The sequence below is a fragment of the Hippoglossus stenolepis genome, chromosome 3 (assembly GCF_022539355.2).
Source record: "Hippoglossus stenolepis isolate QCI-W04-F060 chromosome 3, HSTE1.2, whole genome shotgun sequence".
Classification (NCBI taxonomy): domain Eukaryota; kingdom Metazoa; phylum Chordata; class Actinopteri; order Pleuronectiformes; family Pleuronectidae; genus Hippoglossus; species Hippoglossus stenolepis.
The window spans coordinates 4,367,417-4,381,737 of record NC_061485.1 but is presented as its reverse complement, the minus strand read 5'-3'; the positions used below and the strand labels follow the sequence as shown (position 1 = coordinate 4,381,737).

At 42.1% G+C, this 14,321-nt stretch overlaps 2 protein-coding genes across 2 annotated transcripts; both read right to left on the bottom strand.

The window, feature by feature from the left end:
* Window positions 1–145: 145 nt before the first annotated feature.
* Window positions 146–2,057, bottom strand: hesx1 (HESX homeobox 1). Its single transcript, XM_047339301.1, has 4 exons — window positions 1,952–2,057; window positions 1,059–1,222; window positions 793–894; window positions 146–328 (listed from the first exon to the last, which is right to left on the bottom strand). The coding sequence occupies exons 1-4, from the start codon at window positions 2,055–2,057 to the stop codon at window positions 146–148; spliced, it is 555 nt and encodes a 184-aa protein (XP_047195257.1).
* A 2,127-nt stretch (window positions 2,058–4,184) lies between these two features.
* Window positions 4,185–9,397, bottom strand: LOC118105256 (cytochrome c1, heme protein, mitochondrial). The gene is made up of 7 exons (XM_035152794.2): window positions 9,242–9,397; window positions 6,633–6,823; window positions 6,358–6,484; window positions 5,971–6,128; window positions 5,417–5,577; window positions 4,992–5,092; window positions 4,185–4,848 (listed from the first exon to the last, which is right to left on the bottom strand). Exons 1-7 carry the CDS (start codon window positions 9,320–9,322, stop codon window positions 4,744–4,746), a joined length of 924 nt encoding a protein of 307 aa, XP_035008685.1. The 5' UTR covers window positions 9,323–9,397; the 3' UTR covers window positions 4,185–4,743.
* Between the last annotated feature and the right edge of the window lie 4,924 nt (window positions 9,398–14,321).

The window sequence follows — 14,321 nt, the reverse complement described above, 5'->3', positions numbered from 1 at the left end:
ATCATAGTTATCTGAGGTTTTAAAAGCAAACACAGAAGAAGAACTGATGATGTATGAAGTGGACGTTCACAAGTAAACAGTCGTGCACATGACCAGAAACAGTCTGAATGATAAAAGTTCATCAGCCTCAGTCGCCCTCCTGAAGTTAGAGATGAGAGGCGAGCCGCTGGGCGAGCTCCAGGTCGCCCTCTCCTACGTCACGTTTGACCTTCAGTTGACCTTCGACCTGGTGTCTGACCCCGAGGTCGGCCACGGCCGTCTGGACCAGCCGCAGACGGGTTTCTCTGAGTGAACGCCTCATTTTGGCTCGTCGGTTCTGAAACCAGATCTGAGGGAGAGAGAGGACGAATTGTACGTCAGAAAATAGCTTCTTGTCATAAATTAAATAAATGATTTCATTGAGGATCTTTTTTAATTTAATTTTTTATAGTTATTCAATTCAATTTGGGTATGAACAGATTTTGTCATGACTATGTGAGGTGTAGTTTTAAGCAGCAACAGTAGTGGAAACAGTTTTTTAAATTTCAAAATAAAAGTCTTACGGTTATTTTACCCTGTTAAAAGGTTTTGTTTTTTTTTTCTCATCGATGGTTAAGAAAAGAGGATGATGCTCTTTGTACAGATTGTTCAGCCTATGATGAAAATTGTGATATGTGAAAATGGGAAATACAAATAAAATTGATGGATTGATGGATTGATTGATTGATTGATTGATTGATTGATTGATTGATTGATTGATGGATTGATTGATTGATTGATTGATTGATTGATTGATTGATTGATTGATTGAACCTGTATTCGGTCCTCTTCCAGGTTGAGTCTCCCTGCCAGCTGCTCCCTCAGCTGGATGCCTGGGTAACAGTTCACCTGAAACACTGTCTCCAGGACGTTCACCTGCAGACACACACACACACACACACACACACACACACACACACACACACACACACACACACACACACACACACACACACACACACACACACAGATGTATCAGGGTGAATGATTAAGTTATCAGCTGATTGATTGATTGATTGATCAGATGATCAGGTGATTACCTGGCTGTTGGTGAAGGCAGTGCGTGGTCTGCGTCCAACGTACCAGTTGGATGTCGACCTGTGAGCGTTCATGTGTTGTTGTTGTTGTTGTTGTTGTTGTGTGTAACAGTGTTGATGTTTGGAGCCGAGGCTGTTTCCTCTGTTCTCCTTCTCTGCTCCGACGTCTGGATGGATTGAGGAAATATTAAATAACAGACCACTTTTTACAATTAAAATATAATAAATAATAACACTTACAGAACTTTTACAAAGTTTGGCTGAAAAGATTGATGATCTTTTTATCCAAATTGAATCATTGTATTTTACAGCAAAATCTAATTTACCAAAAACATACATATTTTCCGGTGGGTTAAAACAACTAGAGAAAACAAAATCCAGAATTCTTTAACAGACACATTTCTCATACATATAAGTCGATTATCATTAAGATATTGCTGATTTGACTGACCACTGTTTTCCAGTGTTCAATTTCCAAAACATTTAAATATCAGCAATTTCAGAAAACCTAAAGCAGCTAATTTAGGGGGAAAAAGGAAACTGTCTGTCAAGAATACTGAAATCTGAATCTATAAGAGCAGTTTAGTTCAGTTTAGTTTAGTTAAGGATCCCCATTAGAAACACGTGGATTTGCCTCTAAGTCTTCTTGGGTTGCAAGTAATGAAATTTGCAGTACTATTAGAACAGAAAGCTAAATTAAAGAAATGTGCAGTGAGTGCTTATCCTGTCATGACAGTGCACAAACAAGCCAAAATAGAAGATCAGGAAATAAACTGTCTTTTAAAAAGCAGCTTTTACTCCAAAAGGACAAATAATACACACTTTCTTTAACTTTACAACTTAGCTAAAGTGATGAAGAGAGAATAGGATCCAAATGAAAAACTTTAGCCCCTCACCTGCCCACGGTCTGTGGAGTTTCCGACAGTTTCCCGGTCTTTCCAGATCCGAACCCAGAATCCGATCGATGGAAAATACTAATCTGGGAACCAGAGCCGACGCCATGACGACTGATCAATAAACGGCACTAACAGCAGACAGTGTGATTCCAGACTACAAACTAAACAAAGTTATTCTGATTCCTGGAAACTATAAATTCCATACATTGATTTTCTTCAAATTGAAATCTCCTTGATTCTGTAGCTGCTTCACTTCGGGTCCGTGGGACAAACTGACCTGAGAGGTGAGCTGCTGGTTTGGTCTGAGGAACAAGAGAAGCAGCAGGAAGACAAACTGCTTTAAAAAGGAGAGGAGGATTTACACTGGCCACCAATTAGAATTAAGGAGTGGTTTTCCATGTGAATGAGATTCCCTGAGGTTCCATACAGCGGCTAATCTCTGCTGAGTATGTGAGTTACTTAAAGGCCGCCTGGATTTAAATTTTTTGTTTCACGATCGAATGCCGCAAATCTGCAGGAGGGGAGAGAATTTGCAAAGTTTTTATAAGAGAATTAAAAAGTTTAGTGTGCGTGTGATGCACAAAGTGTGTGTCTACGTCTGAGTTTCCCCTCAGGTGATATGTGTGAGATTAGGGGCCAGGAGTCTTTTCTTTTAAAACTGCCACCATGACACAAAAAACAAAAGCTGAATTTCCTCCTTTTCTTCTGAATTACCAAAGTAGAAAATGAGTTTTCAGTTTTCACACTAAAAACACGTCCATCCCTCTGTCACACGGCCGCGGCTGAGTTTAAACTAATAATAATGATAATGACGGCAATAATAACGATGATCCAGTGAGATCCACTAATGCTATTAGGCTAATCTGTGTGTGTTGTGATGCAGATGAGGCTTGTAATAGCGTCTGAATGCAGGTTGGAGCAGCAGGGAGGAAACGCTTTTCAGAACCAGATTAGCTCCGGTAATGAAGGCCCGTAGCGGCTTCAAACCAGCAGCACACTTGTTTATTTATCCCTCAATGAAAGGCGGGACGGACGTGAAGGATGTGACGACTGCAGGCTAAGAGGAAGGCCGCCTGAACTCGAGAACAGCTTGAGGGAAGTATTTTTACCTTCTTTTTCCTGGGAATAAGATGAGACGATCGATATTCGTCAAGATTCAAGATTCCAGTATTTTTACATCTCACTTTACTTGTTTAATAGTGAAATTATTGGCTTTAAGTTCCTCAATATTGCAGCAATAAAGTAGAATTTCCCTCAGCGCAGCTCATTTCTCCATCAAGGCCCAACAGTCTCCTTATATTCAGCCAAGCTGCACCACATTACACTCGCAGATACCAGTCCCCTAAATGTGTCTGAATCATTTCATCAAGATACATGAAAACTGTGACAATATTGAAAACTGCACAAATCTCAGAATGGAAAAGAAACAACGTATAACTGAACAAATCTTCCTAGAAACTTGGTGGAAAGATGTGTTTTTTTCTAGTCTTTTCCTTGAGTTCCCAGGTAACAATTAAATGGATCCTGATGATTCATGAAGATTTGCAGGACTTATATCTACGTCTGTGTGCGATTTGGTGCAGATTGACTTTAAGGGCCTTGGCCGTCGTATGAGCTCTACTCTGACATTCTGCTTTTATTCTTTCAATATGAAATTAATTTACATTGGTGGACTATTCTGAGGACAATTATGACTGAGTTGGCATAAAATTTGAAGACATTCCATTAAGCTGCTCTGAAGATATCACCTTCAAGAAAAACCCAGCCCCCTTGACCTTGGCAACAAAAATCAAATCAGTTCATTCTTAAATCAAAGTGAATATTTGTTCTGAATTCTTGAGATATCACTTTCACGGGAATGGGACGGACAGACAACCTGAAAACTTAATGCCTCCGGCCACTGGCTGTCGCGGAGGCATAAAAATAACATTACATCCTAATTCACATCCTGGATAGAGAAACATTAAATGCTGTCTGATAGGTGTATTCAATTTCCAGTGTGTTAAATAGCAGTAATACTACTGGCACCTACTGGAAGTTGTCAGGGTGCTGGGGTCTGGGTGTCAACAAATTCTCACCTCATAGCAAAGTTTGTTCAGTTCAACAATTTATTAAATATTCACAAGATAAATGATTAAATATAGATTCTACCGGTTGCACAGAAATGATCAGAATGAAACAAGCAGCATTGGCAACGTCTCCTGAAATCAAAACAAAGCATCACACAGGAAGGTTTCATTTAACATAATTTATTTTGTACATTAAAACAGAGGATCAGAGGTTGCGTTTTATCCATCGAGTTCCTTTGTGTAGAGGACAGAGCATGGAAATACATACAACCAGGATGTTTGAAACTTTAACCATTTAACTCGTTCGCGTGGTTACCGAGTATCTTACAAAGATACACAGACGGGCAATCGTTGAAGCATCACTCGATAGTGACAAAGTGATATTGAGACGGAAACTGCTACCAGCGGTGACTCAATGCAGATCAAACAAACACAAACTGGGTGCGTTCAAGAACGCCACAACTCTCTGACACAAACTTGCACCACTAGATAAAGAAAAATCTGACAACTGGTTCTCCCATGCCGACAACTAAAAAAGGCATTTTACTGTGAGAATACTCTTACTATATATTTATAACCTTATTTCTCGTTCCGCTCTTAAAAAGGCATGCGTGTGTCAGTTGTTCTGTGTCCGTTAGATCATTGTGAGGTGAATGTTGTGGGGTCGTTGAACGCAGCCTTCTCTTCTGGTAAGTTTTAGGCCCAGACCGGGGGGGTGTTGGTTTACTTAGGAAGCCTGTAGGCGATCTTTCTGCTCTTCAGCACAGACCACCTGTGTCTCTTCATGTAGTAGAGCAGAGGGATGACGATGGCTGAGCCCAACAGCAACTGAAAGAACAACAGAAATATTTTCAGGTTGTTTTTGTTCCATCGTGTCTGTGTTCTCAGACTAGTCCAACAAAAAGTCCTTGGTCAACACATAACCTTGAATAAAATGGGAAATCATTTAGATCAAATATCTTGTGCTGTACCTTCAGTCCCATGCGTTTGCGTTGGTCGTGCTCCGGCTCGGCGGCCCACCTCAGGAAGGTGCATACATCCTTAGCAACCTGGCTCATGGTGGCAGGGGTTCCTATGGCAACAGACACCAGACAACCATCAACACCATCGTTCTTACTACTATAACGATAACTTATTTCAAAACTCTCTTCGACATAGTGAGTGATTGATATGGTTAAATCTTCTATCACTGTGTTTATACAAAGTCGACAAGCAGTCATCCTAACACTTCCTCACGCAGCTTCCCAGATGCTTTAGTGTTATGATTTTCTGCTTGAGGCGGCTTTACTTGCGAGCATCATCCATTTTCACCCTCAGCTTGATCACAAGGCAAACTACCTAGATGGTCTGATGTGCTTCTAGCCTGTATATTTTCAATTTGAACAGGTCATCGTACCATCCTCAAATTCCAGGATCTCGTTGTAGATGGGGGGGGCCATGCCGATGGACTGGCCGGGGAAGTAGGGGTTGTAGTAGAGTCCCTCCCTCACAGCCACTCCAGCTGGAGGCTCACAGTATCCTGTCAGCAGGCTGAACACGTAGTCCTCTCCTCCGTGTCTGAGTGGAGGGGAGACGCAACAAATGAACATCAAGGATGTGCAGATTTCATCTCATATCAATAACTGTCTGAGTTAAAGCAACAATGAGTAAACTTTGCTGAGCAGCAAGCGGTGGTGATAAGAAATGAAGCGGTCACTTGGTTTTTCATGTAGAGAAAACAAAAGCATATTAAACACTAGACTGGGACTCTGACTGCATTCAGGATTAAAGGTTCCTAAACCAGAGGAGTTCAGACTGTAATAAATTCAACAAACTATTAAGTAATCTTGATATTACTCTTGACCGTGCTCGGCCTAATTTTAATTACAATTCACGCAGGCCTGTGTACCATTCAAACCTTTAGAAAATGTAATTCTAAGCTAGTTGCATGAGGAGTAGGGCTTCGGTTACCTTGCACTGATGATGTAGCTGAGGTCTGGAGGCAGCGCTCCGTTGTTGGCAGCCCGAGCTGCCTCGGGGTTGGAGTAGGGCTTAGGGAAGTAGTCCGACGGCTTTCCTTGTCGGGTGAACATCTCTCCACTCTCATCAGGACCGTCCACTACTTCAACCTGAACACAACACACAGGACATCCTTAAAACCAACAAGCTAGAAATGTAAGAGCAGATATTACATTACATGGCCAGGTGTCGCCACCTACTGCCAGAACTTTGTCTCTACGTCTAAAAACATTAAAATATGTATACTATGTAATTTAAAAACTGTTTAATGATCAATTTGAAGCGGCTCCAGCCTGGATGCTGTAATTCGTATGCTAAGGTACGAACAATAAGACTCACCTCCTCAGCGATGACCTTGACCTCCTCCTCTGTGTGCGACACTCCCACCAGGTTTCTGAAGGCCAGGTACTCCATACTGTGGCAGGCTGAACACACCTGCTTATACACCTGGTAACCACGGCGAATACTGTGGTGGTAGAAAGGGACAGAAATAATATGGAGAAGCAGTTGAGGTTAGAATACAACAGTGATATCACATGAGCTCAGGTAAACCCCAGTTAGTGACTTTGTTTGGCTATACTGAGAACTAAGAGGTGTGTGTCCGTCCATCCCACCTAGCGTGGTCCAGAGAGGACAGAGGTCCAGTGTGGCTCCAGGGATATTGAGGAGGATGGAGCTCCAGGTCCGAGGCTTTGACGGCCTGGTGCAGCATCAGAGCGAGCCCTGCCCCGCCAGCCGTGACCACACCCAGCGTTGTAAGGGCGAGCTTCTTGTTCCGGGGCAGGCTGGCGAAGGACATGTTGGCCTGCACAGGATGAAATGAGATGCTTGTTAATTGTCTATTCAAGTAAAACCCAAATAACCTAAAACCTTACGTGGGAGGTTTTCCACAGACTTCTTAGATTTCAAAGCCCAAACCTAAAGAATGTGGACTTTCAGAGTTTTGGCAAACGACTAATAATTATTTACATCATTGATTATTTTCTGCTGATTAATTTGTGACATCTTCATCCTGCTTGATTTGTCCCAACAGTCTGAGACCAAACAGATTCTGGTGAACATAACACAAGTCAAAGAAAAGCAGAAAGATGCCAGAGAGTCATTTTCTTGACATTTACTAATCCATTCAGCTATTGAAGGTGGACACAACTAAAAGAATAATGATCCGGTCATTGATCAGTGCTGACATCTCTTGAGTTTTCCACGTTCACATGACAAAATAAGAGTAAGGACACAGCTTCAGTGTCTAAATACCATTAAAAGAATCAGGTAACTACGATGCCCTTGAACATAGCGTGTGCTCGTGGCCCGCACTCCTTATGAAACCGCCCTTCACTAGTGCTTCTGTAACCAGCAGCAGCACGACAGCATCCCTGCACGGGTGCTCAAACACACACACACACGTTCTGCTATCTCTAGCCTGTGATCATGCTAAACTTAGGTGTGGTGCCAATCTATTTATCTATTCAGTTTGTGAATTCTATGATTAGAAGCTTTATCAACTTGTGAACATATAACATATAAAAGGCAACAGATCAGCGACTGCACACCAACAATCACAAGGGACGTGTCACTAAAACAAGAGCTTCCATTCGCTTGCTTGCATCTGAAGGTTATATCTGACTCTGAGAAACGGATTTTCTAACCCGACAGACAAAAAAAAATCTATTTCGAATAATAATAAGACGATTAATCAACAATTAAAAGGCTGGTCAGCTGCAGTCATACATTTGAGAGGTAAACCATCAGCTACTTTCTCAGGAGGTTCAGGTTTTGACAGGGAGTTTTTGGAATGAATAATTATTTAAGTTTAGATAAACAGTCTAAATAAGATAAACGGGGGTAAATCTGAACAGGAAGACTCTGACCAAACAAAACAAACCGAGGAGCTCAGACCTGTTACAACTTTACATCTGCAAAGACGTGGCCTCGATTTCCACGGTAAAGAAAATGCATGACGAGTAACGATGTGTTATCTGGATAGGAAACGTTGTTTGGATGTTAAATTACCGACTGGGACACGATATATTGGTCAAAGTGATGATTAACTTGGCTGTGATTGGCCAGAGAGCTCAGTCCTGAATTATGCAATAGGCTCTAAGGTGAATCCGGAAAAACAGCAACCCAGAGAGTGGGTCTCCCGTCTCCCTCTCGGGAATCCAACTGACGGAAAACCAGTAGTAGGGACAGAAAACTGTTTCCAGTAATGTGACCTATTAGACATGAACCGGTTGGAATTGAGGTTTGATTTTACTGTGATTAACTTTATGCCACAATTTAATCTACTTTACTTTTATTATGATGCCACTTGCTGTCTCGTAATGAGAGCCCCAAATGTCCTCAAATGTAAGACTTTGATCCCCATTCTTCTTCTGCTGAGCATAGGATTCAAAGGGAGCTCTATTGTTGATCACTATGGGAGCCTTCTGCAAAATGATTACTTTAACTTTATACACTATAGTCTCTAAAGTTGATTGCTTTGGAAAAACTTGTGTACATTGACTCAAGTTGTATTTTAAATGCAGCACCTTCACTTATAGTTTTAAATGGTGTTGTAGCTACTTGTAGATTAGTGAAAGGATCTTAGAAGCATCTCCCGCCTCCACAAACACAAACAGGTCAGGATGTAAACTCACTTCACAGATGAAGGACACACGACTGAGGAGGCTCCTCTTCACCGGAAGTCCTCTCAGTCCTTGAAATGCTAACACCCTAGCAAGCGGATTAGCTCGGCTACGTGTCCCATCACTTCCACTAACCATTGTTTTTAAAAGATAAAAAACACGTATAAACACCACGACCCGCACCCGCAGGCGTGTGCGCGTGTAACCGCGAACCGTCAGCCAGCGTGGGAGGTTGACTTTACCGGGCAGGACCGTTTGCCGGCTGGTTGACACTGAGGAAGCAGTTAGCTCAGCAGCTAGCTGGTGAATCACAGCCGCTGCTACCAGGTGTTAAACGACCGCGGGGCTGTGATGTACGGATTTAAATCTCCGGATCCTTCCGCTCAGCGTGAGAACAATAATCTCTCACAGGAAACGTCTCCAGAATCACCACCGACCCCCGGGATGTCCGCGGGAACACGAGTGACCTTGTCTCACCCCGCTGACAGCGACCGGGCTAACGCTAGCTCGATGCTAGGTCGCCCCACAGCCGCGCTACTCTCCCAATAACCGCACTCTGCCCTGTGCGGGGAAACAAGACCCCCGTCCCCCCGTCTCACCTTGGACGTCTTGATGGTCCTCGGCGAACCGAGCAGGGCTCTCCCGCACCCCGATAGCACCGCGACTCGTAGCGCCGCCATCTTGTCTGCGAATCTGAGGGAAGCTGCAAGGAGCCGAGAGGAGCCGGAAACACGGGCTTTCCGGTCCGGACCTTCAAAATAAAAACAAGCCACGTGTGAAATGCACTGACTTTTTTTAATTACACGAGACGTCCCGGACACCGCTGACAAAATAAAACCTCTGAAACCTGTTATTATACTAACCGTTATTATTATTATTGTTGTTGTTGATGTAGCAGTTATTAGTATTGTTGTTATTCTTCTTCTTATTATTAACCAGTATGTAATAATAATTAAAAAAGTCAGTGTCATTGGTGTTATGAGGTTTTAAATATATTATTTAAGTAAAAGTAGCAATATAAAAATATTAAATATGCTACAAGCAAATGTCCCGCATTAAAAAATCTGTTTTACCTGATTTCGCTTTTTATTTTGAAGCGTCAACTCTGCTCTTATTTTGAAGGCAACCTTCACAGACCGGAACTGCTTACCCGTGCTAATTGTGTCTTGTCTTGCGGGAAACCTTATACAACTTGAATTTACACAACGTGTTGTGATTTTGTAACATGTTACAAAATCACAACACATGTTACAAAATCAATCAATCAATGAAGTCACGTGCATGAACTCTCAGTGACGTGAACGTGACGCTGTGAGAAGTTTCCGTCCAGCTGCTTCGTGACGCTTCTTAACATTTGACCCAGATTGTGAAGCTCCACAGTTTGATGATGGAGTTATGACAGGGGGACGTTTTTCACCCCCCCCGTGTCAGGTCTATTTGAAGCTCTTTCCTGGGACAAGGGCACACGAGGACAAGTGGACTGATCACATGAGGACAAGTGGACTGATCACCAGGCCTCGACCCGAAGTAACTGTTGAAGGAGAAACTTTATTAGAACACAGAACACACGACAACACGCACATTGGGTCAAATCCACATTTAATCATTTCTTTCTTCTTTCTTTATACGTCACCGCAATAAAACATTTACAAAAAAAGTGTTTCTGTCGTGTGTGAAGAGTTGGGCTGCAACAAACTTTTATTTTGTTATTACATTGATGTGTGTGTAACTTTGTAAATTACGTGAAGTACAAATCTGAGACAACATGTAAACATGGACTCTGACTCTCCCTGGAAATCCAACTTCACTCCTGCATCACAAACCGAATCCATCTTTGAAGGTGTTGTAACCCGAGTTCTACAGAAGGTGGAAGCACAGCATCAAAAAATAAAAGTGAGACGTAACACTCATGAGCAATTTATTAGGAACACCTGTTCCACTGCATACAATGTGATCGCAGTGACTCTGACGGTGGCAGGAGTGTTGACGTCGGCCTGTTTGTGTATTTCTGATTCAGCTGATACTGATCTACTGATATTCACCAAATACTAAAAGTCCTTTTGGATGACAAAGAAGAGATATTTATTTTCCATTTTGTCTTTTTCATCCAGTGTAAAACAAAGTGAAAGGGGTAAACGGGAAGTTCTGAAACATAAACTGCAAATAGAAATGAACAATACGTCTCCACATCCTCCTGAAGTTAAATAATCCCAGATACACGTGTGGCCATGTTGGGTTTATGACGTCATTGGGAGCCAAACTCTGTGCAGTGTGATCGTGGTGATGAGGAGCAGAAGTATTGAGGTCCTCGACCAATCGGTATCAGTCTCAGCTTTTAATCAAGACGTTTTAATATCATCAAATAAGTAGAGAAAACTAAACTTGGTGGACAAACCCCCTTGAACAAAATATCAGTGTGATTAAAAACTACCTAAAATTACATAAACCAGCATTATCATAATTTATTTAATGTGCACTTTGACTAGGAACAAAAAATTGGAATCTCCTATCACGACCAATTAGTTCATACATCCCATAATGTGAGGATAAATGCTGGACAACAACTGAAAAGAAGGAGGTTGTTGTGTGTGTGAATGTGAGCAGCTCGTGCTGATAAAAGCAGGAGATAAACAATTGAATCAGATATTCAAAATTTGCAAATGGATATAAAAAATACTTCAAAGTATCTGCAAAAACTTTTCAGACAAATGTGAAAGCGTGCCAGGTTCGAATCCACCAGAGACACGAGCTGGAGACGGAAACTACGATCCAAATACTGAAATATTAAGATAGATAAAAACACTGCGCTTGTTTGAATGAATTGAAGTCGGTTCGGAGTGAAAGTGCAGATGGATGTTTCCTGTTTGACAGCAGGTAGGTAATAAAGTATTTATCAGCCCCAGTGGTGGTGACTGTCATTCCTGTCATGTCAGCTTGACAGGAGGTCTTTTCTGTGGACGTGCTGTGCATACGAGCAACCGCAGCTGCAGTGAGTGACAACTGCGACGACCTCAAATAAAAAGAGTGAAACATGCAAAACAACTGACTTAACTTGTCTGTCCTGAAAAAGTACGTATTTCATACAAGGCCACAGCTTGTGCATCCAAGTTTAGGAATAAATGGCGTCTGCTTCAGGTCTTCATTTTCTAGATCTGTCCATCTTTTCCATCGACTGTTGACATCTCCACTTCCTCCCACTGTCCATAAATGAAGCCAAATTGTCCTGGATATGATGTGGAGACAGAGTCTGGGCAGTAGCGATCAGGGGATGGAGCCGCGGTAGTGAGGTCCCCTTCGATAAACCAATCGTTAGTCAGTCTCAGCTGTCAATCATGATGTTTCATCCTGTTTGTATATCATCAGAACCAAACTTACACAAACATCAGTGAGATACGAACGACCCAAAGTGACAGAAACCGTCTTTGAGAAAGATTTATTTGACGTGTACTTTGCCTCGATGGTTAAATGTCACCACCCGCTCTCTAAAGAGGTTCGTAGAGTTAAGCCAGAAAACTTACTGTTTACTCTGAGCACATGAAGGACTTGAGGGAAAATATACTTTTCCACGTTGATCTATCAGAATGCCCGAAACTCTAAAGTGCTCCTTAAAACACTCGACCACCCAACATTCAACATGCATCACCTGACCTCTGGGAAAAATTTGAAATAGAGAGAGAAAGACTAGAAAACATTGATTGAATGACTGACAGCAGCCAGCCCCACAGCCTGCAGGCCCCTGACCCCAGACCAGTTTACCTGCCATCCCTCAGCTCCTTTTCACCAGTGACTCTACCTGAACTCAATGATGTGGTTAAGCCCATGAAGCCATCGACTTGCCCCCTGGACGTGGTTCCCACCAGACGACTGAAGGAGACTTACTCACCTGCTCAGGCTCATTTCATTCTACCAATTATAACTAGCTCGTTGATTTCTGGGCTCCACTGTCAATATTAACAGACCTGTTTCAAAACTCTCTTTCTTATCCAAGATCCTCGGGAAAGCTAAGTTCAAGCACCTGACAGACGATAACTTATTTCAAACATTCCAATCTGGACAAAAAGCACAAATCCACATTAATGTTGGGATATTGAAACCAAAAAAATCAGTTGTTTTCTGTGCAGCCGGAGTCTTATATCTGTGCTAAGAGATGAGATGTGTGTCATTAGAACGTGAAGAGATGAGCAATCAATCAGCTGAAGTAATGGATGTATTTGCACATTTGAATGGTTTTAAGCTTTGGCTGCAGGGAAGAAAGTTTCTGTTTTCAATCAGCATTAAAATCCTCCCTGAGTGAGACGTGTTCTTTCACTGTGTGTGTGTGTGTGTGTGTGTGTGTGTGTGTGTGTGTGTGTGTGTGTGTGTGTGTGTGTGGTGTGTTTGTGTGTGTGTGTTTTCTGTAAGTAACCACAACTGAAGACACTCTCCATGATGGAGTCGTGAAGTCAGTGGCTTCTTTTGTGAATGTGGAACAGATTCACACTCTGGCGAGCAGAGCTGACAGCTGACGTAATTGTCTCCGATTTTCTTTAATGGCGGCCGTGGACGTGCTGTGTAATTATAGACATGTCGGCTGTCGTGAAGATTACAGGCTGCACACCAGTCTCAGTGTGTTGTGTGTGTCTGTGACAGTGAGTGTAAGTGAAGACGTCTGCGTGTTCGTCACGTGCGCTCCACCCGTGTCAGATGCTGAAGTCCCGGCGAGCGGCTCCTTGACAGACAAACGTCTGATGCATTAATTATCCTGATGTGCAGATGAAGAGGCAGGACGTTGATTTAAGTGACGCACACGTCTCTCTGCATATCTTGGTTTTTCAGTCACAAAGGTGAAGAGTTTGGTCTTAGACTTTTCTTTGTCTTGTCCCCCTCTCTTTTAAAGATACACTATGTAACAACTCTTCATTAAAATATCTAAAAACAACTTCGCCTATGTTTTATATTTTTTGGGACTTGTGTACTTGCATCATCCAAAATGTCTCCATTACAATTTTCCAACCCAGAGAAATCCACAATTTTATTCCTCGTAACGAGATGTTTTACTTCGTTGCCTTTTAATTGCGTCATAGTGGCTAAAAGGAAAACACACTTCCAGCCATTTAGCCAGTTGACTGTTTCTCCTTCCATTATTTGTATTGTATCACAAAAACACTCACATATGTCTCCTTGAAGAAAAATGCTGTTTAAATAAAGCTTATTTGGAATTATTTTGACCAATAAACTACATTTTGATTGTTAAATTTGATTATTTGGTGACACACTAATGTTTATCTCCATTGAATTTCATCAAACAAAAGCCTACAACATTAATGCCTCGGCTACATGTTTGTTTCTGTTGTGATTGATAAATGCACTGAAGAGCCCCCTCGATTAGTTAGTGTATAACTAAAATACACGTGAAGCACATTACCAGATACGAGATGTTTCCCTCTGAGGCCTCATGAAGTCACTTCCCCTGAATCCTCCGTGACGTCCGTCTGTTTGAAGTGGTGTTTGTGTTCAGAGCCTGTGATCTGCATCAAAGTCTGACATCACAACGCAGCATTAGTGGATTATTATACTGATGCATCACATCTCGTGTATAATTTTCTTTTTTCCATGTTCCTTCATATCTTTCAAGTTGTTGCCACAGTGAATCTCTTCCCGTCTTTGCTCGTCCAAGCTGCTCCTAAAAGCCTTTTTCAA

Bases quoted from the DNA above. Each gene is read 5' to 3' on its own strand.
- hesx1 (XM_047339301.1), bottom strand. From the start codon at position 2,057: ATGGCGTCGGCTCTGGTTCCCAGATTAGTATTTTCCATCGATCGGATT. The intron at 1,223-1,951 runs GTGAGGGGCTAA...CAATCCATCCAG, and splicing joins ACTCCACAGACCGTGGGCAG to ACGTCGGAGCAGAGAAGGAG. The intron at 329-792 runs GTTCAATCAATC...TCTCTCCCTCAG, and splicing joins TGGAAGAGGACCGAATACAG to ATCTGGTTTCAGAACCGACG.
- LOC118105256 (XM_035152794.2), bottom strand. From the start codon at position 9,322: ATGGCGGCGCTACGAGTCGCGGTGCTATCGGGGTGCGGGAGAGCCCTG. The intron at 6,824-9,241 runs GTGAGACGGGGG...CATCCTGTGCAG, and splicing joins GGACCATCAAGACGTCCAAG to GCCAACATGTCCTTCGCCAG. The intron at 4,849-4,991 runs GTACAGCACAAG...TTGTTCTTTCAG, and splicing joins GCAAACGCATGGGACTGAAG to TTGCTGTTGGGCTCAGCCAT.